The 26,669-nt window shown below is 45.1% G+C and overlaps 1 protein-coding gene across 1 annotated transcript in view; it reads right to left on the bottom strand.

Annotated features, from left to right (window-relative positions):
• Positions 1–26,669, bottom strand: part of LOC134357316 (E3 ubiquitin-protein ligase TRIM9) — a 46,664-nt gene that overhangs the window by 2,653 nt on the left and 17,342 nt on the right. The window contains exons 3-6 of the mRNA XM_063068719.1: positions 26,285–26,407; positions 23,930–24,040; positions 22,655–22,808; positions 16,990–17,231 (exon numbers count right to left, since the gene is read on the bottom strand). Coding sequence (XP_062924789.1) covers positions 16,990–17,231; positions 22,655–22,808; positions 23,930–24,040; positions 26,285–26,407 — 630 coding nt within the window. The remainder of the gene's footprint in view (positions 1–16,989; positions 17,232–22,654; positions 22,809–23,929; positions 24,041–26,284; positions 26,408–26,669) is intronic.

Below are 26,669 nucleotides of genomic sequence, written 5' to 3'. Positions count from 1 at the left end.
GCCTAAACCCTCAGCAACCCACCTATTTAACCCTAGCCTAACCCCTCAGCAACTCACCTATTTAACCCTAACCTAAACCCTCAGCAACCCACCTATTTAACCCTAGCCTAAATCCTCAGCAACCCACCTATTTAACCATCGCGTAAACCCTCAGCATCCCACCTATTTAACCCTAGCCTAAACCCTCAGCAACCCACCTACTTAACACAAGCCTAAACCCTCAGCAACCCACCTATTTAACACTAGCCTAAACCCTCAGCAACCCACCTATTTAACACGAGCCTAAACCCTCAGCAACCCACCTATTTAACCCTAGCCTAAACCCTCAGCAACCCACCTATTTAACCCTAGCCTAAACCCTCAGCAACTCACCTATTTAACACTAGCCTAAACCCTCAGCAACCCACCTATTTAACCATCGCGTAAACCCTCAGCAACCCACCTATTTAACCCTAGCCTAAACCCTCAGCAACCCACCTATTTAACACCAGCCTAAACCCTCAGCAACCCACCTATTTAACCCTAGCCTAAACCCTCAGCAACCCACCTATTTAACACTCACCTAAACCCTCAGCAACCCACCTATTTAACACTAGCCTAAACCCTCAGCAACTCACCTATTTAACCATCGCGTAAACCCTCAGCAACCCACCTATTTAACCCTAGCCTAAACCCTCAGCAACCCACCTATTTAACCCTAGCCTAAACCCTCAGCAACCCACCTATTTAACACGAGCCTAAACCCTCAGCAACCCACCTATTTAACACTAGCCTAAACCCTCAGCAACCCACCTATTTAACACTAGCCTAAACCCTCAGCAACTCACCTATTTAACCATCGCGTAAACCCTCAGCAACCCACCTATTTAACCCTAGCCTAAACCCTCAGCAACCCACCTATTTAACCCTAGCCTAAACCCTCAGCAACCCACCTATTTAACACGAGCCTAAACCCTCAGCAACCCACCTATTTAACCCTAGCCTAAACCCTCAGCAACCCACCTATTTAACACCAGCCTAAACCCTCAGCAACCCACCTATTTAACCCTAGCCTAAACCCTCAGCAACCCACCTATTTAACACTCACCTAAACCCTCAGCAACCCACCTATTTAACACTAGCCTAAACCCTCAGCAACCCACCTATTTAACACTCACCTAAACCCTCAGCAACCCACCTATTTAACACTAGCCTAAACCCTCAGCAACCCACCTACTTAACACTAGCCTAAACCCTCAGCAACCCACCTATTTAACCCTAGCCTAAACCCTCAGCAACCCACCTATTTAACACTCACTTAAACCCTCAGCAACGCACCTACTTAACCTTAGCCTAAACCCTCAGCAACCCACCTATTTAACACTAGCCTAAACCCTCAGCAACCCACCTATTTAACCCTAGCCTAAACCCTCAGCAACCCACCTATTTAACCCTAGCCTAAACCCTCAGCAACCCACCTATTTAACCCTAGCCTAAACCCTCAGCAACCCACCTATTTAACACGAGCCTAAACCCTCAGCAACACACCTATTTAACCCTAGCCTAAACCCTCAGCAACCCACCTATTTAACACTCACCTAAACCCTCAGCAACCCACCTACTTAACACCGGCCTAAACCCTCCGCAACTTACCTACTTTACACTAGCCTCAACCCTCAGCAACCAACCTACTTAACCCTAGCCTAAACCCTCAGCAACCCACCTATTTAACCCTAGTCTAAACCCTCAGCAACCCACCTATTGAACACTCGCTTAAACCCTCAGCAACCCACCTATTTAACCCTAGCCTAAACCCTCAGCAACCCACCTATTTAACACTAGCCTAAACCCTCAGCAACCCACCTATTTAACCCTAGCCTAAACCCTCAGCAACCCACCTATTTAACCCTAGCCTAAACCCTCAGCAACCCACCTATTTAACCCTAGCCTAAACCCTCAGCAACCCACCTATTTAACCCTAGCCTAAACCCTCAGCAACCCACCTATTTAACACTAGCCTAAACCCTCAGCAACCCACCTATTTAACCCTAGCCTAAACCCTCAGCAACCCACCTATTTAACCCTAGCCTAAACCCTCAGCAAACCACCTACTTAACACTAGCCTAAACCCTCAGCAACTCACCTATTTAACCATCGCGTAAACCCTCAGCAACCCACCTATTTAACCCCAGCCTAAACCCTCAGCAACCCACCTATTTAACCCTAGCCTAAACCCTCAGCAACCCACCTACTTAACACTAGCCTAAACCCTCAGCAACCCACCTATTTAACCCAAGCCTAAACCCTCAGCAACCCACCCATTTAACACGAGCCTAAACCCTCAGCAACCCACCTATTTAACACTCGCTTAAACCCTCAGCAACCCACCTATTTAACACTAGCCTAAACCCTCAGCAACCCACCTATTTAACCCTATTTTAAACCCTCAGCAACCCACCTATTTAACCCTAGCCTAAACCCTCAGCAACCCACCTATTTAACCCTAGTCTAAACCCTCAGCAACCCACCTATTTAACACTCGCTTAAACCCTCAGCAACCCACCTATTTAACACGAGCCTAAACCCTCAGCAACCCACCTATTTAACCCTAGCCTAAACCCTCAGCAACTCACCTATTTAACCCTAACCTAAACCCTCAGCAACCCACCAACTTAACCCTAGCCTAAACCCTCAGCAACCCACCTATTTAACACGAGCCTAAACCCTCAGCAACCCACCTATTTAACCCTAGCCTAAACCCTCAGCAACTCACCTATTTAACCCTAACCTAAACCCTCAGCAACCCACCTATTTAACCCTAGCCTAAATCCTCAGCAACCCACCTATTTAACCATCGCCTAAACCCTCAGCATCCCACCTATTTAACCCGAGCCTAAACCCTCAGCAACCCACCTACTTAACACGAGCCTAAACCCTCAGCAACTCACCTATTTAACACTAGCCTAAACCCTCAGCAACCCACCTATTTAACACGAGCCTAAACCCTCAGCAACCCACCTATTTAACCCTAGCCTAAACCCTCAGCAACCCACCTATTTAACCCTAGCCTAAACCCTCAGCAACCCACCTATTTAACACTCACCTAAACCCTCAGCAACCCACCTATTTAACACTCACCTAAACCCTCAGCAACCCACCTATTTAACACTAGCCTAAACCCTCAGCAACTCACCTATTTAACCATCGCGTAAACCCTCAGCAACCCACCTATTTAACCCTAGCCTAAACCCTCAGCAACCCACCTATTTAACCCTAGCCTAAACCCTCAGCAACCCACCTATTTAACACGAGCCTAAACCCTCAGCAACCCACCTATTTAACACTCACCTAAACCCTCAGCAACCCACCTATTTAACACTAGCCTAAACCCTCAGCAACTCACCTATTTAACCATCGCGTAAACCCTCAGCAACCCACCTATTTCACCCTAGCCTAAACCCTCATCAACCCACCTATTTAACTCTAGCCTAAACCCTCAGCAACCCATCTATTTAACACGAGCCTCAACCCTCAGCAACCCACCTATTTAACCCTAGCCTAAACCCTCAGCAAACCACCTACTTAACACTAGCCTAAACCCTCAGCAACTCACCTATTTAACCATCGCGTAAACCCTCAGCAACCCACCTATTTAACCCCAGCCTAAACCCTCAGCAACCCACCTATTTAACCCTAGCCTAAACCCTCAGCAACCCACCTACTTAACACTAGCCTAAACCCTCAGCAACCCACCTATTTAACCCAAGCCTAAACCCTCAGCAACCCACCCATTTAACACGAGCCTAAACCCTCAGCAACCCACCTATTTAACACTCGCTTAAACCATCAGCAACCCACCTATTTAACACTAGCCTAAACCCTCAGCAACCCACCTATTTAACCCTATTTTAAACCCTCAGCAACCCACCTATTTAACCCTAGCCTAAACCCTCAGCAACCCACCTATTTAACCCTAGCCTAAACCCTCAGCAACCCACCTATTTAACCCTAGCCTAAACCCTCAGCAACCCACCTATTTAACCCTAGCCTAAACCCTCAGCAACCCACCTATTTAACCCTAGCCTAAACCCTCAGCAACCCACCTATTTAACACTCACCTAAACCCTCAGCAACCCACCTATTTAACACTAGCCTAAACCCTCAGCAACCCACCTATTTAACCATCGCGTAAACCCTCAGCAACCCACCTATTTAACCCTAGCCTAAACCCTCAGCAACCCACCTATTTAACCCTAGCCTAAACCCTCAGCAACCCACGTATTTAACACTCACCTAAACCCTCAGCAACCCACCTATTTAACACTAGCCTAAACCCTCAGCAACCCACCTATTTAACACTCACCTAAACCCTCAGCAACCCACCTATTTTACACTAGCCTAAACCCTCAGCAACCCACCTATTTAACCCTAGCCTAAACCCTCAGCAACCCACCTATTTAACCCTAACCTAAACCCTCAGCAACCCACCTATTTAACCCTAGCCTAAACCCTCAGCAACCCACCTATTTAACCATCGCCTAAACCCTCAGCAACCCACCTATTTAACCCTAGCCTAAACCCTCAGCAACCCACCTATTTAACACTAGCCTAAACCCTCAGCAACTCACCTATTTAACACTAGCCTAAACCCTCAGCAACCCACCTATTTAACACGAGCCTAAACCCTCAGCAACCCACCTATTTAACCCTAGCCTAAACCCTCAGCAACCCACCTATTTAACCCTAGCCTAAACCCTCAGCAACCCACCTATTTAACACTAGCCTAAACCCTCAGCAACCCACCTATTTAACACTCACCTAAACCCTCAGCAACCCACCTATTTAACACTAGCCTAAACCCTCAGCAACTCACCTATTTAACCATCGCGTAAACCCTCAGCAACCCACCTATTTAACCCTAGCCTAAACCCTCATCAACCCACCTATTTAACCCTAGCCTAAACCCTCAGCAACCCACCTATTTAACACGAGCCTAAACCCTCAGCAACCCACCTATTTAACCCTAGCCTAAACCCTCAGCAACCCACCTACTTAACACTAGCCTAAACCCTCAGCAACTCACCTATTTAACCATCGCGTAAACCCTCAGCAACCCACCTATTTAACCCCAGCCTAAACCCTCAGCAACCCACCTATTTAACCCTAGCCTAAACCCTCAGCAACCCACCTATTTAACACTAGCCTAAACCCTCAGCAACCCACCTATTTAACCCAAGCCTAAACCCTCAGCAACCCACCCATTTAACACGAGCCTAAACCCTCAGCAACCCACCTATTTAACACTCGCTTAAACCATCAGCAACCCACCTATTTAACACTAGCCTAAACCCTCAGCAACCCACCTATTTAACCCTAGCCTAAACCCTCAGCAACCCACCTATTTAACCCTAGCCTAAACCCTCAGCAACCCACCTATTTAACCCTAGCCTAAACCCTCAGCAACCCACCTATTTAACCCTAGCCTAAACCCTCAGCAACCCACCTATTTAACCCTAGCCTAAACCCTCAGCAACCCACCTATTTAACCCTAGCCTAAACCCTCAGCAACCCACCTATTTAACACTCACCTAAACCCTCAGCAACCCACCTATTTAACACTAGCCTAAACCCTCAGCAACCCACCTATTTAACCATCGCCTAAACCCTCAGCAACCCACCTATTTAACCCTAGCCTAAACCCTCAGCAACCCACCTATTTAACCCTAGCCTAAACCCTCAGCAACCCACGTATTTAACACTCACCTAAACCCTCAGCAACCCACCTATTTAACACTAGCCTAAACCCTCAGCAACCCACCTATTTAACACTCACCTAAACCCTCAGCAACCCACCTATTTTACACTAGCCTAAACCCTCAGCAACCCACCTATTTAACCCTAGCCTAAACCCTCAGCAACTCACCTATTTAACCCTAACCTAAACCCTCAGCAACCCACCTATTTAACCCTAGCCTAAATCCTCAGCAACCCACCTATTTAACCATCGCGTAAACCCTCAGCATCCCACCTATTTAACCCTAGCCTAAACCCTCAGCAACCCACCTACTTAACACTAGCCTAAACCCTCAGCAACTCACCTATTTAACACTAGCCTAAACCCTCAGCAACCCACCTATTTAACACGAGCCTAAACCCTCAGCAACCCACCTATTTAACCCTAGCCTAAACCCTCAGCAACCCACCTATTTAACCCTAGCCTAAACCCTCAGCAACTCACCTATTTAACACTAGCCTAAACCCTCAGCAACCCACCTATTTAACCATCGCGTAAACCCTCAGCAACCCACCTATTTAACCCTAGCCTAAACCCTCAGCAACCCACCTATTTAACACCAGCCTAAACCCTCAGCAACCCACCTATTTAACCCTAGCCTAAACCCTCAGCAACCCACCTATTTAACACTAGCCTAAACCCTCAGCAACCCACCTATTTAACACGAGCCTAAACCCTCAGCAACCCACCTATTTAACCCTAGCCTAAACCCTCAGCAACCCACCTATTTAACACTAGCCTAAACCCTCAGCAACTCACCTATTTAACCATCGCGTAAACCCTCAGCAACCCACCTATTTAACCCTAGCCTAAACCCTCAGCAACCCACCTATTTAACCCTAGCCTAAACCCTCAGCAACCCACCTATTTAACACTAGCCTAAACCCTCAGCAACCCACCTATTTAACCCTAGCCTAAACCCTCAGCAACCCACCTATTTAACACTAGCCTAAACCCTCAGCAACCCACCTATTTAACCCTAGCGTACTCACCTAAACCCTCAGCAACCCACCTATTTAACCCTAGCCTAAACCCTCAGCAACCCACCTATTTAACCCTAGCTAAACCCTCAGCAACCCACCTATTTAACCAGCCTAAACCCTCAGCAACCCACCTATTTAACCCTAGCCTAAACCCTCAGCAACCCACCTATTTAACACCAGCCTAAACCCTCAGCAACCCACCTATTTAACCCTAGCCTAAACCCTCAGCAACCCACCTATTTAACACTAGCCTAAACCCTCAGCAACCCACCTATTTAACACTAGCCTAAACCCTCAGCAACCCACCTATTTAACCCTAGCCTAAACCCTCAGCAACCCACCTATTTAACCCTAGCCTAAACCCTCAGCAACCCACCTATTTAACCCTAGCCTAAACCCTCAGCAACCCACCTATTTAACACTAGCCTAAACCCTCAGCAACCCACCTATTTAACACTAGCCTAAACCCTCAGCAACCCACCTATTTAACACTAGCCTAAACCCTCAGCAACCCACCTATTTAACACTAGCCTAAACCCTCAGCAACCCACCTATTTAACCCTAGCCTAAACCCTCAGCAACCCACCTATTTAACACTAGCCTAAACCCTCAGCAACCCACCTATTTAACCATCGCGTAAACCCTCAGCAACCCACCTATTTAACCCTAGCCTAAACCCTCAGCAACCCACCTATTTAACACTAGCCTAAACCCTCAGCAACCCACCTATTTAACCCTAGCCTAAACCCTCAGCAACCCACCTATTTAACACTCACCTAAACCCTCAGCAACCCACCTATTTAACACTAGCCTAAACCCTCAGCAACCACCTATTTAACCCTAGCCTAAACCCTCAGCAACCCACCTATTTAACCCTAGCCTAAACCCTCAGCAACCCACCTATTTAACCCTAGCCTAAACCCTCAGCAACCCACCTATTTAACCCTACCTCGCCCCTCAGCAACCCACCTATTTAACACCTAGCCTAAACCCTCAGCAACCCACCTATTTAACACTACCTAAACCCTCAGCAACCCACCTATTTAACCCCTAGCAACCCACCTATTTAACCTAGCCTAAACCCTCAGCAACCCACCTATTTAACCCTAGCCTAAACCCTCAGCAACCCACCTATTTAACCCTAAACCCTCAGCCTAAACTAAACCCTCAGCAACCCACCTAATTTAACCCTATTTAACACCCTCAGCCTAAACCCTCAGCAACCCACCTATTTAACACTAGCCTAAACCCTCAGCAACCCACCTATTTAACACTAGCCTAAACCCTCAGCAACCCACCTATTTAACACTAGCCTAAACCCTCAGCAACCCACCTATTTAACCATCGCGTAAACCCTCAGCAACCCACCTATTTAACCCTAGCCTAAACCCTCAGCAACCCACCTATTTAACACTAGCCTAAACCCTCAGCAACCCACCTATTTAACACCTAGCCTAAACCCTCAGCAACCCACCTATTTAACCCTAGCCTAAACCCTCAGCAACCCACCTATTTAACACTAGCCTAAACCCTCAGCAACCCACCTATTTAACCTCAGCAACCCACCTATTTAACCCTAGCCTAAACCCTCAGCAACCCACCTATTTAACCCTAGCCTAAACCCTCAGCAACCCACCTATTTAACCCTAGCCTATTACCTAGCCTAAACCCTCAGCAACCCACCTATTTAACCCTAGCCTAAACCCTCAGCAACCCACCTATTTAACCACTCAGCTAAACCCTCAGCAACCCACCTATTTAACCTAGCCTAAACCCTCAGCAACCCACCTATTTAACACTCGCTAAACCCTCAGCAACCCACCTATTTAACACTAGCCTAAACCCTCAGCAACCCACCTATTTAACCCTAGCCTAAACCCTCAGCAACCCACCTATTTAACACTAGCCTAAACCCTCAGCAACCCACCTATTTAACCTTTAAACCCTCAGCAACCCACCTATTTAACCCTAGCCTAAACCCTCAGCAACCCACCTATTTAACCCACCTACCCCCTATACCCGCCTAAACCCTCAGCAACCCACCTATTTAACCCTAGCCTAAACCCTATTTAACAGCAAACCCACAACTATTTAACACTAGCCTAAACCCTCAGCAACCCACCTATTTAACACTAGCCTAAACCCTCAGCAACCCACCTATTTAACCCTAGCCTAAACCCTCAGCAACCCACCTATTTAACACCTCCTCACCTAAACCCTCAGCAACCCACCTATTTAACCCTAGCCTAAACCCTCAGCAACCCACCTATTTAACCTATCAGCAACCCACCTATTTAACCCTAGCCTAAACCCTCAGCAACCCACCTATTTAACACTCAGCCTAAACCCTCAGCAACCCACCTATTTAACCTAGCCTAAACCCTCAGCAACCCACCTATTTAACACTCACCTAAACCCTCAGCAACCCACCTATTTAACCTAGCCTAAACCCTCAGCAACCCACCTATTTAACCCTATAAACCCTCAGCAAACCCTCAGCAACCCACCTATTTAACCCTAGCCTAAACCCTCACAACCCACCTATTTAACCCTAGCCTAAACCCTCAGCAACCCACCTATTTAACCAGCCTAAACCCTCAGCAACCCACCTATTTAACCACCTAAACCCTCAGCAACCCACCTATTTAACACCTAGCCTAAACCCTCAGCAACCCACCTATTTAACCCTAGCCTAAACCCTCAGCAACCCACCTATTTAACCCTAGCCTAAACCCTCAGCAACCCACCTATTTAACACGAGCCTAAACCCTCAGCAACCCACCTATTTAACCCTAGCCTAAACCCTCAGCAACCCACCTATTTAACCCTAGCCTAAACCCTCAGCAACACACCTATTTAACACTAGCCTAAACCCTCAGCAACCCACCTATTTAACCCTAGCCTAAACCCTCAGCAACCCACCTATTTAACCCTAGCCTAAACCCTCAGCAACCCACCTATTTAACCCTAGCCTAAACCCTCAGCAACCCACCTATTTAACACTAGCCTAAACCCTCAGCAACCCACCTATTTAACACTAGCCTAAACCCTCAGCAACCCACCTATTTAACACTAGCCTAAACCCTCAGCAACCCACCTATTTAACCCTAGCCTAAACCCTCAGCAACCCACCTATTTAACACTAGCCTAAACCCTCAGCAACCCACCTATTTAACCCTAGCCTAAACCCTCAGCAACCCACCTATTTAACCCTAGCCTAAACCCTCAGCAACCCACCTATTTAACCCTAGCCTAAACCCTCAGCAACCCACCTATTTAACACTAGCCTAAACCCTCAGCAACCCACCTATTTAACCCTAGCCTAAACCCTCAGCAACCCACCTATTTAACCCTAGCCTAAACCCTCAGCAACCCACCTATTTAACCCTAGCCTAAACCCTCAGCAACCCACCTATTTAACCCTAGCCTAAACCCTCAGCAACCCACCTATTTAACACTCACCTAAACCCTCAGCAACCCACCTATTTAACACTAGCCTAAACCCTCAGCAACCCACCTATTTAACCCTAGCCTAAACCCTCAGCAACCCACCTATTTAACCCTAGCCTAAACCCTCAGCAACCCACCTATTTAACCCTAGCCTAAACCCTCAGCAACCCACCTATTTAACCCTAGCCTAAACCCTCAGCAACCCACCTATTTAACACGAGCCTAAACCCTCAGCAACCCACCTATTTAACACTAGCCTAAACCCTCAGCAACCCACCTATTTAACACTCACCTAAACCCTCAGCAACCCACCTATTTAACCCTAGCCTAAACCCTCAGCAACCCACCTATTTAACCCTAGCCTAAACCCTCAGCAACCCACCTATTTAACCCTAGCCTAAACCCTCAGCAACCCACCTATTTAACCCTAGCCTAAACCCTCAGCAACCCACCTATTTAACCCTAGCCTAAACCCTCAGCATCCCACCTATTTAACCCTAGCCTAAACCCTCAGCAACCCACCTACTTAACACAAGCCTAAACCCTCAGCAACCCACCTATTTAACACGAGCCTAAACCCTCAGCAACCCACCTATTTAACCCTAGCCTAAACTCTCAGCAACCCACCTATTTAACCCTAGCCTAAACCCTCAGCAACTCACCTATTTAACACTAGCCTAAACCCTCAGCAACCCACCTATTTAACCATCGCGTAAACCCTCAGCAACCCACCTATTTAACCCTAGCCTAAACCCTCAGCAACCCACCTATTTAACACCAGCCTAAACCCTCAGCAACCCACCTATTTAACCCTAGCCTAAACCCTCAGCAACCCACCTATTTAACACTCACCTAAACCCTCAGCAACCCACCTATTTAACACTGGCCTAAACCCTCAGCAACTCACCTATTTAACCATCGCGTAAACCCTCAGCAACCCACCTATTTAACCCTAGCCTAAACCCTCAGCAACCCACCTATTTAACCCTAGCCTAAACCCTCAGCAACCCACCTATTTAACACGAGCCTAAACCCTCAGCAACCCACCTATTTAACACTCACCTAAACCCTCAGCAACCCACCTATTTAACACTAGCCTAAACCCTCAGCAACTCACCTATTTAACCATCGCGTAAACCCTCAGCAACCCACCTATTTAACCCTAGCCTAAACCCTCATCAACCCACCTATTTAACCCTAGCCTAAACCCTCAGCAACCCACCTATTTAACACGAGCCTAAACCCTCAGCAACCCACCTATTTAACCCTAGCCTAAACCCTCAGCAACCCACCTATTTAACACCAGCCTAAACCCTCAGCAACCCACCTATTTAACCCTAGCCTAAACCCTCAGCAACCCACCTATTTAACACTCACCTAAACCCTCAGCAACCCACCTATTTAACACTAGCCTAAACCCTCAGCAACCCACCTATTTAACACTCACCTAAACCCTCAGCAACCCACCTATTTAACACTAGCCTAAACCCTCAGCAACCCACCTACTTAACACTAGCCTAAACCCTCAGCAACCCACCTATTTAACCCTAGCCTAAACCCTCAGCAACCCACCTATTTAACACTCACTTAAACCCTCAGCAACGCACCTACTTAACCTTAGCCTAAACCCTCAGCAACCCACCTATTTAACACTAGCCTAAACCCTCAGCAACCCACCTATTTAACCCTAGCCTAAACCCTCAGCAACCCACCTACTTAACACTAGCCTAAACCCTCAGCAACTCACCTATTTAACCCTAGCCTAAACCCTCAGCAACCCACCTATTTAACCCTAGCCTAAACCCTCAGCAACCCACCTATTTAACACGAGCCTAAACCCTCAGCAACCCACCTATTTAACCCTAGCCTAAACCCTCAGCAACCCACCTATTTAACACTCACCTAAACCCTCAGCAACCCACCTACTTAACACCGGCCTAAACCCTCCGCAACTTACCTACTTTACACTAGCCTCAACCCTCAGCAACCAACCTACTTAACCCTAGCCTAAACCCTCAGCAACCCACCTATTTAACCCTAGTCTAAACCCTCAGCAACCCACCTATTGAACACTCGCTTAAACCCTCAGCAACCCACCTATTTAACCCTAGCCTAAACCCTCAGCAACCCACCTATTTAACACTAGCCTAAACCCTCAGCAACCCACCTATTTAACCCTAGCCTAAACCCTCAGCAACCCACCTATTTAACCCTAGCCTAAACCCTCAGCAACCCACCTATTTAACCCTAGCCTAAACCCTCAGCAACCCACCTATTTAACCCTAGCCTAAACCCTCAGCAACCCACCTATTTAACACGAGCCTAAACCCTCAGCAACCCACCTATTTAACCCTAGCCTAAACCCTCAGCAACCCACCTATTTAACCCTAGCCTAAACCCTCAGCAAACCACCTACTTAACACTAGCCTAAACCCTCAGCAACTCACCTATTTAACCATCGCGTAAACCCTCAGCAACCCACCTATTTAACCCTAGCCTAAACCCTCAGCAACCCACCTATTTAACCCTAGCCTAAACCCTCAGCAACCCACCTACTTAACACTAGCCTAAACCCTCAGCAACCCACCTATTTAACCCAAGCCTAAACCCTCAGCAACCCACCCATTTAACACGAGCCTAAACCCTCAGCAACCCACCTATTTAACCCTAGCCTAAACCCTCAGCAACCCACCTATTTAACCCTAGCCTAAACCCTCAGCAACCCACCTATTTAACCCTATTTTAAACCCTCAGCAACCCACCTATTTAACCCTAGCCTAAACCCTCAGCAACCCACCTATTTAACCCTAGCCTAAACCCTCAGCAACCCACCTATTTAACCCTAGCCTAAACCCTCAGCAACCCACCTATTTAACCCTAGCCTAAACCCTCAGCAACCCACCTATTTAACCCTAGCCTAAACCCTCAGCAACCCACCTATTTAACCCTAGCCTAAACCCTCAGCAACCCACCTATTTAACACTCACCTAAACCCTCAGCAACCCACCTATTTAACACTAGCCTAAACCCTCAGCAACCCACCTATTTAACCATCGCGTAAACCCTCAGCAACCCACCTATTTAACCCTAGCCTAAACCCTCAGCAACCCACCTATTTAACCCTAGCCTAAACCCTCAGCAACCCACCTATTTAACACTCACCTAAACCCTCAGCAACCCACCTATTTAACACTAGCCTAAACCCTCAGCAACCCACCTATTTAACACTCACCTAAACCCTCAGCAACCCACCTATTTTACACTAGCCTAAACCCTCAGCAACCCACCTATTTAACCCTAGCCTAAACCCTCAGCAACTCACCTATTTAACCCTAACCTAAACCCTCAGCAACCCACCTATTTAACCCTAGCCTAAATCCTCAGCAACCCACCTATTTAACCATCGCGTAAACCCTCAGCATCCCACCTATTTAACCCTAGCCTAAACCCTCAGCAACCCACCTACTTAACACAAGCCTAAACCCTCAGCAACTCACCTATTTAACACTAGCCTAAACCCTCAGCAACCCACCTATTTAACACGAGCCTAAACCCTCAGCAACCCACCTATTTAACCCTAGCCTAAACTCTCAGCAACCCACCTATTTAACCCTAGCCTAAACCCTCAGCAACTCACCTATTTAACACTAGCCTAAACCCTCAGCAACCCACCTATTTAACCATCGCGTAAACCCTTAGCAACCCACCTATTTAACCCTAGCCTAAACCCTCAGCAACCCACCTATTTAACACCAGCCTAAACCCTCAGCAACCCACCTATTTAACCCTAGCCTAAACCCTCAGCAACCCACCTATTTAACACTAGCCTAAACCCTCAGCAACCCACCTATTTAACACTAGCCTAAACCCTCAGCAACTCACCTATTTAACCATCGCGTAAACCCTCAGCAACCCACCTATTTAACCCTAGCCTAAACCCTCAGCAACCCACCTATTTAACCCTAGCCTAAACCCTCAGCAACCCACCTATTTAACACGAGCCTAAACCCTCAGCAACCCACCTATTTAACACTAGCCTAAACCCTCAGCAACCCACCTATTTAACACTAGCCTAAACCCTCAGCAACTCACCTATTTAACCATCGCGTAAACCCTCAGCAACCCACCTATTTAACCCTAGCCTAAACCCTCAGCAACCCACCTATTTAACCCTAGCCTAAACCCTCAGCAACCCACCTATTTAACACCTAGCCTAAACCCTCAGCAACCCACCTATTTAACCCTAGCCTAAACCCTCAGCAACCCACCTACTTAACACTAGCCTAAACCCTCAGCAACCCACCTATTTAACCATCGCGTAAACCCTCAGCAACCCACCTATTTAACCCTAGCCTAAACCCTCAGCAACCCACCTATTTAACCCTAGCCTAAACCCTCAGCAACCCACCTATTTAACCCTAGCCTAAACCCTCAGCAACCCACCTATTTAACACCAGCCTAAACCCTCAGCAACCCACCTATTTAACACTAGCCTAAACCCTCAGCAACCCACCTATTTAACACTCACCTAAACCCTCAGCAACCCACCTATTTAACACTAGCCTAAACCCTCAGCAACCCACCTACTTAACACTAGCCTAAACCCTCAGCAACCCACCTATTTAACCCTAGCCTAAACCCTCAGCAACCCACCTATTTAACACTCACTTAAACCCTCAGCAACGCACCTAAACCCTCAGCAACCCACCTACCTAGCCTAAACCCTCAGCAACCCACCTATTTAACCCTAGCCTAAACCCTCAGCAACCCACCTATTTAACCCTAGCCTAAACCCTCAGCAACCCACCTATTTAACACTAGCCTAAACCCTCAGCAACCCACCTATTTAACACTCGCTTAAACCATCAGCAACCCACCTATTTAACACTAGCCTAAACCCTCAGCAACCCACCTATTTAACCCTATTTTAAACCCTCAGCAACCCACCTATTTAACCCTAGCCTAAACCCTCAGCAACCCACCTATTTAACCCTAGCCTAAACCCTCAGCAACCCACCTATTTAACCCTAGCCTAAACCCTCAGCAACCCACCTATTTAACCCTAGCCTAAACCCTCAGCAACCCACCTATTTAACCCTAGCCTAAACCCTCAGCAACCCACCTATTTAACACTCACCTAAACCCTCAGCAACCCACCTATTTAACACTAGCCTAAACCCTCAGCAACCCACCTATTTAACCATCGCGTAAACCCTCAGCAACCCACCTATTTAACCCTAGCCTAAACCCTCAGCAACCCACCTATTTAACACCAGCCTAAACCCTCAGCAACCGACCTATTTAACCCTAGCCTAAACCCTCAGCAACCCACCTATTTAACCCTAGCCTAAACCCTCAGCAACCCACCTATTTAACCCTAGCCTAAACCCTCAGCAACCCACCTATTTAACCCTAGCCTAAACCCTCAGCAACTCACCTATTTAACCCTAACCTAAACCCTCAGCAACCCACCTATTTAACCCTAGCCTAAACCCTCAGCAACCCACCTATTTAACCATCGCGTAAACCCTCAGCATCCCACCTATTTAACCCTAGCCTAAACCCTCAGCAACCCACCTACTTAACACAAGCCTAAACCCTCAGCAACTCACCTATTTAACACTAGCCTAAACCCTCAGCAACCCACCTATTTAACACGAGCCTAAACCCTCAGCAACCCAGCTATTTAACCCTAGCCTAAACTGTCAGCAACCCACCTATTTAACACTGGCATAAACACAGGACAATTTACCAAGACCACTTAACCTTGCGTTTGGTCTTTTGGAATGTGGAACAGCACCTGGAGGAAATCCATGCGTTCACAGAGAGTGTATACAAACTCCTCACAAATGGTGGAATTTGACTCCACTTAGAGATGGCTGATATTAAAGGATCATGCAACCTTGAGTAGATAATCGTAAATGCTAAAATCTGCATACACTCAACTTATTGCTGTTAATTAACCACATGAATAGGTAATTGACACGCTACTTTCTCTCAGGGTGTATGTGCGATTTTTCACTATTTAATATTTATATATACACATATTTCTTCTTGTAATTTTATAGTATTTCTCATGTGTTGCACCACTGTTGCTGCAAAACAACAAATTTCATGACATACAATACTCTTAGCCATGCCAGCAATATATACGCACATAAGACTTTTGCACGGTACTGAGGTACATCATGTATTGCACTGTACTGCTGCCACAGAAAAAAAATTTGTTGTCTTACGTGAGTGATGATAAGCCTGATTCTGATCTGGGTCTCTATTGTGGACTGAAAGTGGGAAGTGGTTAGGGAGAGGGGAAGTTATGGATGGGAAAAGGGGAAGAGAGAGGGGAGGAAGCGGGAAGCACCAGAGAAACATTCTGTAATGATCAATAAACCTATTGTTTGGAATCAAATGACCTTGTTTTGTGTCTTCGGGCTGGGTGTGTTTGTACCCGTGCCACACCCCACCTCTCCCACTTGTCCCACACCCCTCCCACAGTGCCCTACCCTCACGACCCCAACATCCTTTGCTCCTGCCTGATTTACAAACTTGCTTTCTGCTCCACGTTGACAAATACAGTACTGTGCAAAGGTCTTGGGCACCCAGCAAACAATCAATCAATAAAATATATATATATATATCTTCTAGTAATGCAAACTACATAATACACTGACCCTATTGAACTGGACTTCAACAAGAAGTCAGCATTTTCATTAACAATGGAGAGAAGTAGAGAGAGGAAGAAAAATTTATTTTGTAGCTTCCATCAAAATGTATTTATTTTGCTTTATTTAAAAGTAAACATCCTACAAATTTATCAGCTCTTGTAATGCAAAAAACATTCTGTTCATTTTTCTCTACATATATTCTTGACCAACTTACTTGAAATTGTCCACCATTTCCATCGTCAAGTTCTAAGATATAGCCTTCAATCTGAGTCTGGTTTAGTGGAGGTGCCTTCCATGCAAGTGTGACATTATTGTTATGGGTACAACATTTCTCCAGTTGTAGAATTGGCACAGGGGGCACTGCAGAAGGAACTAAGCACATCTTAGTATAACTCTCTCTTTGCACAAAAGGGTTAAAAGCTCAAAATCAGTTTCCTGTTTCACAAAATACAATACCGTACATATTTCTAAAATATGTTTTGAAATGACATGAATGGGTTTACTGTTCAAAAGAATTTTTACTCAGCCTCATATTAATCTATCAATTAAGCATATTGATGTTCTTTTGACAAACAGTTTCAAGGTTTCACACCAGGTTATTTTTATTTTACTGAACAAAAAAGTAATTGTGGTAAGATCGTCCTAACCCAGGACACCAGTGCAGGAATTCCTCAAAGAAGAGGCAGAGAAATCTTCAGTTTCTTCAATGAATTACCTTCTGTGGGATTGTTTGCTAATGACTGGGGAACATAGAACATTACAGCTCTGTTCAGGTCCTTAAGCCCGCAACTTTGTGATGACCCTTTGTGATGATCTATTATAAATCTAAACCTTCCCACCAACATACCCTCCATTTTGCTTTCATCCATGTGCCTATGCTTAAGAATTTCTTAAATGTTCCTCATGTATCTGCCTCTACCACCATCTCTGCAGCATGTTCCATGCACCACCACTCTCTGGATAAAAAAACTTTGCCTTCTGACATCCCGCCCCCCTCCCCCAAAAACTTAACTACCAACACAAAGTTCTGCACCCTTGCACCCTGGAGAAAAGTCTCTCTCTATCAACTTGCTCTATGCCTCTTACCACATTGTACACATTTCCAGTTCTGTCCAGAACACCTCAGCAAATTAACCATGCCTGTTCACAGCAAGACCTGGACAACGTTCACGCATATGGGGACAAATAGAAAGCAATATTTGAATTTAACCACCAACCCTTGACAGTATAAATCATTTCAAAAGGATTAGAATACAAAAGCAAAGATATAATGTGGAGGCTACCCTGTATAAGGCATTGGTCAAACCACATACAGAGTGCTGTGAACAGTTTTGTATCCCTGAAGTAAGAAAGGATTGAAGAGGATCCAGAGGAGAGTAATGCAAATGACCCAGGAATGAAATGGTTAATGTATGAGTAGCGTTTGATTGCTCTGGTCCTGGTCTCATTTAAAAGTTTAAGAGTTTAGAAGAATGAGGGAGGGGGAGCGGTGTTTCATTGAAACCTGCTGATTATTGAAAGGTCTAGGCAGAGTGGATGTGGAGAAGATGTTTCCAATAGTGGGAAACTCTAAGACCAGAGGGCACAGCCTCAGAATAGGACATCGCTTTAGAACAGAGATGAGGAGGAGTTGAATCAGTAAGGTGTTGAATCAGTAGTACTTCATTGCCACAGATGGCTGTGGAGGCCAATCCATTGGGTATATTTAAAGTGGAACTCAAAGAGGTTCTCGATTAATACGGGCATCAAAGGTTATGGGGAAAAGGCAAGAGATTGGGGGTTGAGAGGGAAAATAAATCAGCGATGATTGAATGGTGGAACAGAATCTATAGGCTGAATGGTCTAATTCTGCTCCTATGCCTCATCATGGTCTGAAACAAAATGAGGAGTGAATACCCTTCAGTTACCCTGGCCAGTATCATCGGCTGTCAATGGAGCTTTCTGTTACCACAGAGTCACAGCTAGAAGCAAACCTTTCGACACATGAAGTCCATGTTGACCATCAACCACCCATTTACACTGATGCTGCATTCATTCTCCCCAATCTCACCAACTGCCTCTAGATTCTACCACACTAGGATTAATTTACCGTTCTCCTGAGAATCTGAGTATCCTGCAATGAGTGACTCACTTCTGACATCATTGACCTTTCCACCATCTTCAAGGCACAGCTTAGGATTGTAATGGAACAGATGTGTGCGACTCGCAGGTTGAACATAATTTAAAACAGAGCAGCCAGATAGTACCCCACCAACCACCGTGAACATCCTTTCATTGCAACACCTGTGCCTGCAACATGTATCATCTATAAAATGCTGTGCAGTTGTTCGACCAGGACACTCCGAAAACAAAGTCAAAAGTCAAGGTAATTTAATGTCAAAGGTCAAAGGTGTTACCATAGACTACCTTGGGATTTATTTTCTTGCAGGCATTTACAGCAAAACATGACCCAAACCAGTGATTTCTACCACCAAGAAGGACAAGAGCAGCAGGTTCCCGGGAAGATCACTACCTGCAAGATCCACTGTATGTCACATATCATCCTAATTTTGAAGTAAGTTATGAGTCCTTCATCACAGGTGAGTTTAAATCCAGGAACTCCCTACCCGATAGCTCTGTGCACCTTCTTCCACTAGAAAGACTGCAGCAGTTCATTATAAAATTGTTTCTATAAAATCAGTCCTTTACCTTCTAAACCTCAAGAAGAATACATACACAGTGGTCACTTTATTAGGTCTCTCGTGTACCTAATAAAGAGGCCACTGAGTGGATGTTCACAGTCTTCTGCTGATGCAGCCCATCTACTTCAAGGTTCAACGTATTGTGCATTCAGGGATGCCCTTCTGCACACCACTGTTGTAACGTGTGTTGAGTTACTGTTGCCTTCTGTCGTCTTGAACCAGTCTGGTAATTCTCCTCTGACCTCTCTCACTTACAAGGCATTTTCACCCACAGAACTGAGTCAATGCATGTTTTTTTGTTTCTTTCACTATTCTCTATAAACTCTAGACTATTACGTGTGAGAATTCCAGGAGATCAGCAGTTTCTGAAATACTCAAACCACGTTGTCAGGCACCAACAATTATGCCATGGTCAGTCATTTAGATCACATTCCTTCCCCATTCTGATGTTTGAGCTGAACCTCTTGACCATGTCTGGATGCTTTTATGTGTTGAGTCGCTGCTAGATGATTGACTGATTAGATATTTGTATTAACGAGCAGGTAAACAGGTGTACCTAATAAAATGGCCACTGAGTGTAGATCTAATTTCCTTAGCCACTCATGGTATGACAATCTACTCATCCAGAAATTATCTCTTTTGGACTGCTTCCTATGCCAGTATATCCTTTCTTAAATAAGGGGATCAAGCAGTGTTTGGTACTCCGGGTATGGTCTCTCTAGTTCACTGTATTATTGTAACACTAATCCCTACTTCTAACCTCCAATCCTCTTCCATGGGCAATGTGCCGTGGACCATCCATTTGCTGTACATGCCTAACATTCTGTAGAATGTGCACAGGAACACCTTCATCCACTGTACAATGCTCACTTGTAATTTTTCCACTGTTTAAATAATAGCTTGTCTTTAGATTCCTCTTACAGAAGTCCAAAGCTCACATTTGCCCACATTAAGCTCCATTTGCCAAGCTTTATCCCCTCATTCAACCTATCCATATTCTGTTGCAGAGTCTTAAGACCTTGTCATTACACAAGACCATCAGATCATAAGACATAAGAGCAGAATTAGGCCATTTGGCCCATTGAGTCAGCTACACCATTTCATCAGGGCAGGTTTATTATTCCTCTCAACCCCACCCTCTTGCCTTCTTCCCATAACCTTTGACGCCATTACTAATCAAGAACCTTTCAACCACTGCTTTAAATATACCCAATGACTTGGCCTCCCACAGCTGCCTGTGACAACAAATTCCACAGATTAGTAAAGAAATTACTGGCTAAAGAAATTCCTCATTTCTGTTCAAAAGGGATGTCCTGAGGCTGTACTCTCTGGTCCGAGACACCCCCACTATCAGAAACATTCTCTGCACGTCCACTCTATCTGGGCCTTTCAATATTCATGTCCTGCTGACTACTTCGATGTCATCAGCAAACTCGGATACCTTACAGTCTAATCTGTCTTCCACAGTATTGATATAAAACAAAAGGCAGCATCCATCATGAAGGATCTCCAGCACCTAGGACATGCCTCTTCTCATTACTCTCATCAGGGTGGTGGTACAGGAGCCTGAAGACACCCACTCAATGGTTTGGGAAAAGCTTCTTCCCCTCCGCCACCGATTTCTCGACAAACAATGGTGTCATGCACACAACCTAATGTTTTGCACTGCTTGTTTATCTATTTTAAATATACATTTCTTATTATTTATTATGGCATATTTTATGTATCACACTGCACTGCTGCCACGAAACAACAAATTTCATGACATACAGTAGGTTAGTGATAATAGTTCCATTTAATATCAGAAATGTGTACAATATACAACCTGAAATTCTTGTTCTTCACAGACATCCACAAAAACATAAGAGTGCCCCAAAGAATGAGACAGTAAAAACATTAGAACCCCAAAACCCCCTACTCCCCCTCCCACACACAGGCAGCAGCAAAGCATCAATCCTGATAATAAACCTGATTCTGAAATAATTACATTACAGTTTTATCTAACAACACACATAAAAGTTGCTGATGAACGCAGCAGGCCGGGCAGCATCTCTAGGAAGAGGTACAGTCGATGTTTCGGGCCGAGACCCTTCGTCAGGACTAACTGAAAGAAGCGCTAGTAAGAGATTTGAAAGTAGGAGGGGGAGGGGGAGGGGGAGATCCAAAATGATAGGAGAAGACAGGAGGGGGAGGGATGGAGCCAAGAGCTGGACAGTTGATTGGCAAGAGAGATATGAGAGGATCATAGGACAGGAGGCCTAGGGAGAAAGAAAGGTGGGGGGGGAACCCAGAGTATGGGCAAGGGGTATAGTGAGAGGGACAGAGGGAGAAAAAGGAGAGAGCGAAAAAGAATGTGTGCATATAAATAAATAACAGATGGGGTACGAGGGGGAGGTGGGGCATTAGAGAAAGTTTGAGAAGTCAATGTTCATGCCATTGGGTTGGAGGCTACCCAGATGGAATATAAGGTGTTGTTCCTCCAGCCTGAGTGTGGCTTCATTTTTATGAGGTGTTGTTCTTTCTCCCTAGGCCACCTGTCCCATGATCCTCTCATATCCCTTTTGCCTATCACCTGTCCAGCTCTTGGCTCTATCCCTCCCCCTCCTGTCTTCTCCTATCATTTTGGATCTCCCCCTCCCCCTCCCACTTTCAAATCTCTTACTAGCTCTTCTTTCAGTTAGTCCTGACGAAGGGTCTCGGCCCGAAACATCGACTGTTCCTCTTCCTAGAGATGCTGCCTGGCCTGCTGCGTTCACCAGCAACTTTTATGTGTGTTGCTTGAATTTCCAGCATCTGCAGATTTCCTCGTGTGAGAGTTTTATCTATCTTTATTGATATAAATCATAAATAATCTAGGGCTGAGGACTGATCTTTGGGGAACTTCATTAGTTACACCCTTACAGCCGCTAACAGGTAGTTGATTCCAATTCTGTCTTCTTTGATAACCAGTCTTCAGTCCATACTAACATACTTCCCCTAATACCATGTGAGGGAAGCCAAAGTACATTGTTATACGATATAACATTTTCAACAGCTTTTGATTAAATAAAAGGTACCTTCTGCAAAAAATAATCTACTGTAGTATATTGCATCATTACTTACTTTTCATCTGAATAAAGTCCAGCTGGTGAATTGACTGCAGTAATGGGCTATTGTCGAGTGTTAGGTCAAATTCAGGATTTATTTTGGGTTCTAAAGCTCCTTTAACCCACTGCTCCTGAGACACTTGCACACGCTTGATTAGTGCATCTGAAATCTGGAAGCAAAACATCTTATTGCAAGTTAACTGTAAAATTCAATATTTTGATTTAAAATTGTTTCAGAGAAATGCTTACAGTTTAAATGAATATAGGATGGAGAGATTAGATTACGAAGTCCAGAAGTCGACGCCCCTTAGTCAATGTGCATGGAAGTCAAAGGGCCAATGTCTGAGAATGCGGGCGAGGGACTGGAGGTCAGAGGCTTGGAGGCAGCCTGTCCTGGAATCGGACGCCTGTCTGTGCATGAGTGTGGATGGGAAAGGGTCCTGTCTTGTTGTGGCTTGTGTTGTTTTACTAAACACTGTGGGCTAGCTACGTTGGCGCTGGGATGTCTGGTGACACTTGTGGCCTGCCCCCAGCACCTCCTTAGGTTGTGTAGGTTGCTAATGCAAATGACACATTTGTTTCGATGAACATGTGATAAATAAGTCTAAATCTGAAATCTGAACAAAGAACTTTTTTTTTCTACGCACTGAGTCTCCAGTTCAATATGACTCATTGTTCATAAGCCAGCTCATCAGTACAGTTACCCAATTAGTCCCCATCTCTTGCTCTTTTCTGCAATTTCTCATTTCTCTGGAACAGTTTAGACATCAGTCATCTAACTACTGACATTTCTGCCACTGTAAATGATTTCTCTTTATTTAGTCCTGTCAAAACCATGTGTGATGTTGCACACCTCCTTACACTTCTCTTTTCAAAGGAAAATTAATCCAGTTTCTCCTATCTTTCCATACAAGTGAAGTCCTTCCCCCAGTAACATTACAGTAAATCTCAAAAAATGCTGGAAATGTGCAGCAGATCAGACGGCATATCTGTATGTGGAGAGAGATACAGAGGTGATGATTCAGGTTAATGACCTTGTTCTTGTCAAAACCCAAAATAGATCATTGACCCAAAACATTAATTGTCTCTCTCTCCAGAGACCTGCAATAACCCAGGTTGAATCCTGATTTTTGATGCTGTTGGTGTAGAGCTCCATGTTCTCTCTGACCTACACTATATTTCCAGCTGTTTAAATTTTATTTCAGATTCCCAACACCTGCAAAGTCTTGCTAATTTGTTTTTAGCTACCACCGCCAGGTTAATTGCTACTAAAAAGGAGTATGCTACATACCTGTAGGAATCCACTGGAGTCATTGTCTTTCAATACTTCTAAGCAGTACTCTATGAGACCAGTCGTCTGACGAAGCTTCAAAGTACAGTGGCTTATCTGGTCCCGAACAACCTGCAAAGCAGGGATATAATCCAACTCAACACAGTATATTATGAAAATAAAGCAAGAGGTCAGCACATCATGGGTTTTCTTTTCATTCATATTTTTAACTATCCTAATATTCAAATATTTATCATGCAAAATATTGCTTGGTGTAAAGTTTGAACATTTACTGGCAGACTACAGTTGGAAAGTTAATATTTTGGTTTTGAAGAGGAGGGACTACATCTTCATCAGGGATTAGAGAGAGGATTCATATGTCACATGTATATTGAAAGGTATAGTGAAATAAATGGCCTGTGTCAAAGTAAAGCAGTGAGGATTGCGCCGAGCAGCCTGCAAGTGTCACAATGTTTCTGGTGTCAACGTAGCATACCCAAAACTTATCAACCCTTTGAAATGTGGGAGGAAACTGGAGCAACTGGAAGAAACCCATGCAGTCTCAGGGAGAATGCACAAACTCATAAACATGAGAAAGTCTGTGGATGCTGGAAATCCAAAGCAACACACACAAAATGCTAGACGAACTCAGCAGGTCAGGCAGCATCTATGGAAATGAATTAACAGTCAACATTCGGGGCCGAGACCCTTCTTCAGGACTGGAGAGGAAAGGGAAAGACACCAGAATAAAAAGGTGGGGGGAGGGGAAGGAGGATAGCTAGGAGGTGAGAGGTAAAGCCAGGTGGGTGGGAAAGATAAAGGGCAGGAGAGGAAGGAATCTGATAGGAGCGTATAGAGGAAAACAGAAAAAAAGGAACGAGGAGGGACCCAGGGAGAGATGATAGGCAACTGAGGAGAGGTAAGAAGCCAGAGTGTGGAATATTAGAGGCGGGTGGGGGGGGGGAGAACAGTATTTTTTTTCACTGGAAGGAGAAACCATGCCATCAGGTTGGAAGCTACCCAGATGGAGTACAAGTTGTTGCTCCTCCACCCTGAGAGTGGCCTCATCTTGGCACCAGAGGCAGCCATGGGAAGCAGAAATAAAATATTTGGCCATGAGGAAGTTCCACTTTTGGTAGATGGAGCGAAGACGCTTGATGAAGTAGTCCCCCAATTTACGACAGACCTCACTAATGTAGAGGAGGCCACATCAGGAGCACCAGACAACCCCAGCAGATTCACAGGTGAAGTGTTGCCTCACCTGGAGGGACTGTTTGGAGCCCTGAACGGAGGTGAGGGAGGAGGTGAATGGGCAGGTGTAGCACTTTGGCCACTTGCAGGATGCTGGGAGGGAGATTAGTGGGGAGGGATGAATGGACAAGGGAAGGTGGAAAGCAGGGTAGGGTAAAGATATATTTGGTGGAAGGATCCCTTTGGAGATGGCAGAATTTTGCAGTGGATGATATGTTGGATGGAGAGGCTCACGGGGTGATAGGTACTCTATTACAGAGGTGGAAATTGAACCCAGTCGATCTTACAGCTGGTTCTGTAAAGTATTGTGCTACGTTATTGTGCTGCTCCATGCCATCAATACACCTGTTTCGGTCCTATGCCACCCTCCTTTACCGCTTCTTATTTAATCCCCGTTTTATCACACCTTTCTTGTATCCTTCTTCTCTCCCCTTTGTTCTGCATTTTACAACATGCCTTCTCTCTAAATATTCCCAGTTCTACTTAAAGTTCAAGCAGGAGAGCTTACACCACGTTCCCCTCCACCAATGCCGCCTGCCTACCGAATTCTTCCAGCATTCTATTTAAACTGAATACTAAAAATAAGAGGTAAAAGAAAGGAAGAGTTTCCTTATTGAATTGATAGAAGATGATTCATTTGGAACTTTGAATAGATAAATGGATAAATACTTGAAAGCAAAAAATCTACAAGACAAAAGGGAAAGAGCATGAAGTGGCTCAAACTGGATTGCTCAAGAAGCCAGCTCAGACAAGAGGGGTTGATCTGTATCGTGTAGCATTTGTAATGCCATGACATTATGGTAGCAAATGCAACACAGATATGGAAAATGATCTTGTCTAAATTAGGGAGTCTAGGCATTGCCCCATGACAATTGACTGCATTGACAATCTTTAAGATCCCCCAAATAAATCTCGCGGTGGAAGCATACTGCATACATACTTTGATAATAAATGTACTTTGAATCTTTAATAAAGGTAATGTACATAATTGAATTTCAAGAAGGCAGTTCACCACTATATTTCTATCAACAGTTACGTAGAGGAAATTAATATGGCTTGCCACTGATAAACAAGGTTTAAACAGATAGGGAAATATATAAAATTTCATTTTTATCCCGAACCCACCTTTAATTTAAACTCTCGCTCCCTGGTCACTCGTGTAAGCAATTTTGCTTTTTGACGATTTAATGCATCAACAAGTGCATCACACTGCGCCACAAGGCAAGCTTCAAATTCCACACCATTCTCCTGCAAAAGTGCAATATAAATTACTGTGAGAGTTAGAAATGACATGTCAAATAAATACAACTTCCTTACCATTGTTGGTAATACTGGATAGCATGTTGTGTTGCATGCAGATCCATTATCTACCAACACTTAGCATATGAAAATATTTTTAGAAATTTCTTAAATCTACACTCTAAATTATGGAACACTGTTGCAATTATGGACAATATCGCTCAGCACAGTAAAGGCCCTTTGGCTCACAATGTTGTCCCAACCTTTCAAC

The sequence above is a fragment of the Mobula hypostoma genome, chromosome 2 (assembly GCF_963921235.1).
Source record: "Mobula hypostoma chromosome 2, sMobHyp1.1, whole genome shotgun sequence".
Lineage (NCBI taxonomy): Eukaryota > Metazoa > Chordata > Chondrichthyes > Myliobatiformes > Myliobatidae > Mobula > Mobula hypostoma.
The sequence above is the reverse complement of the archived record's forward strand: the minus strand, read 5'-3'. Positions and strand labels throughout refer to the sequence as shown.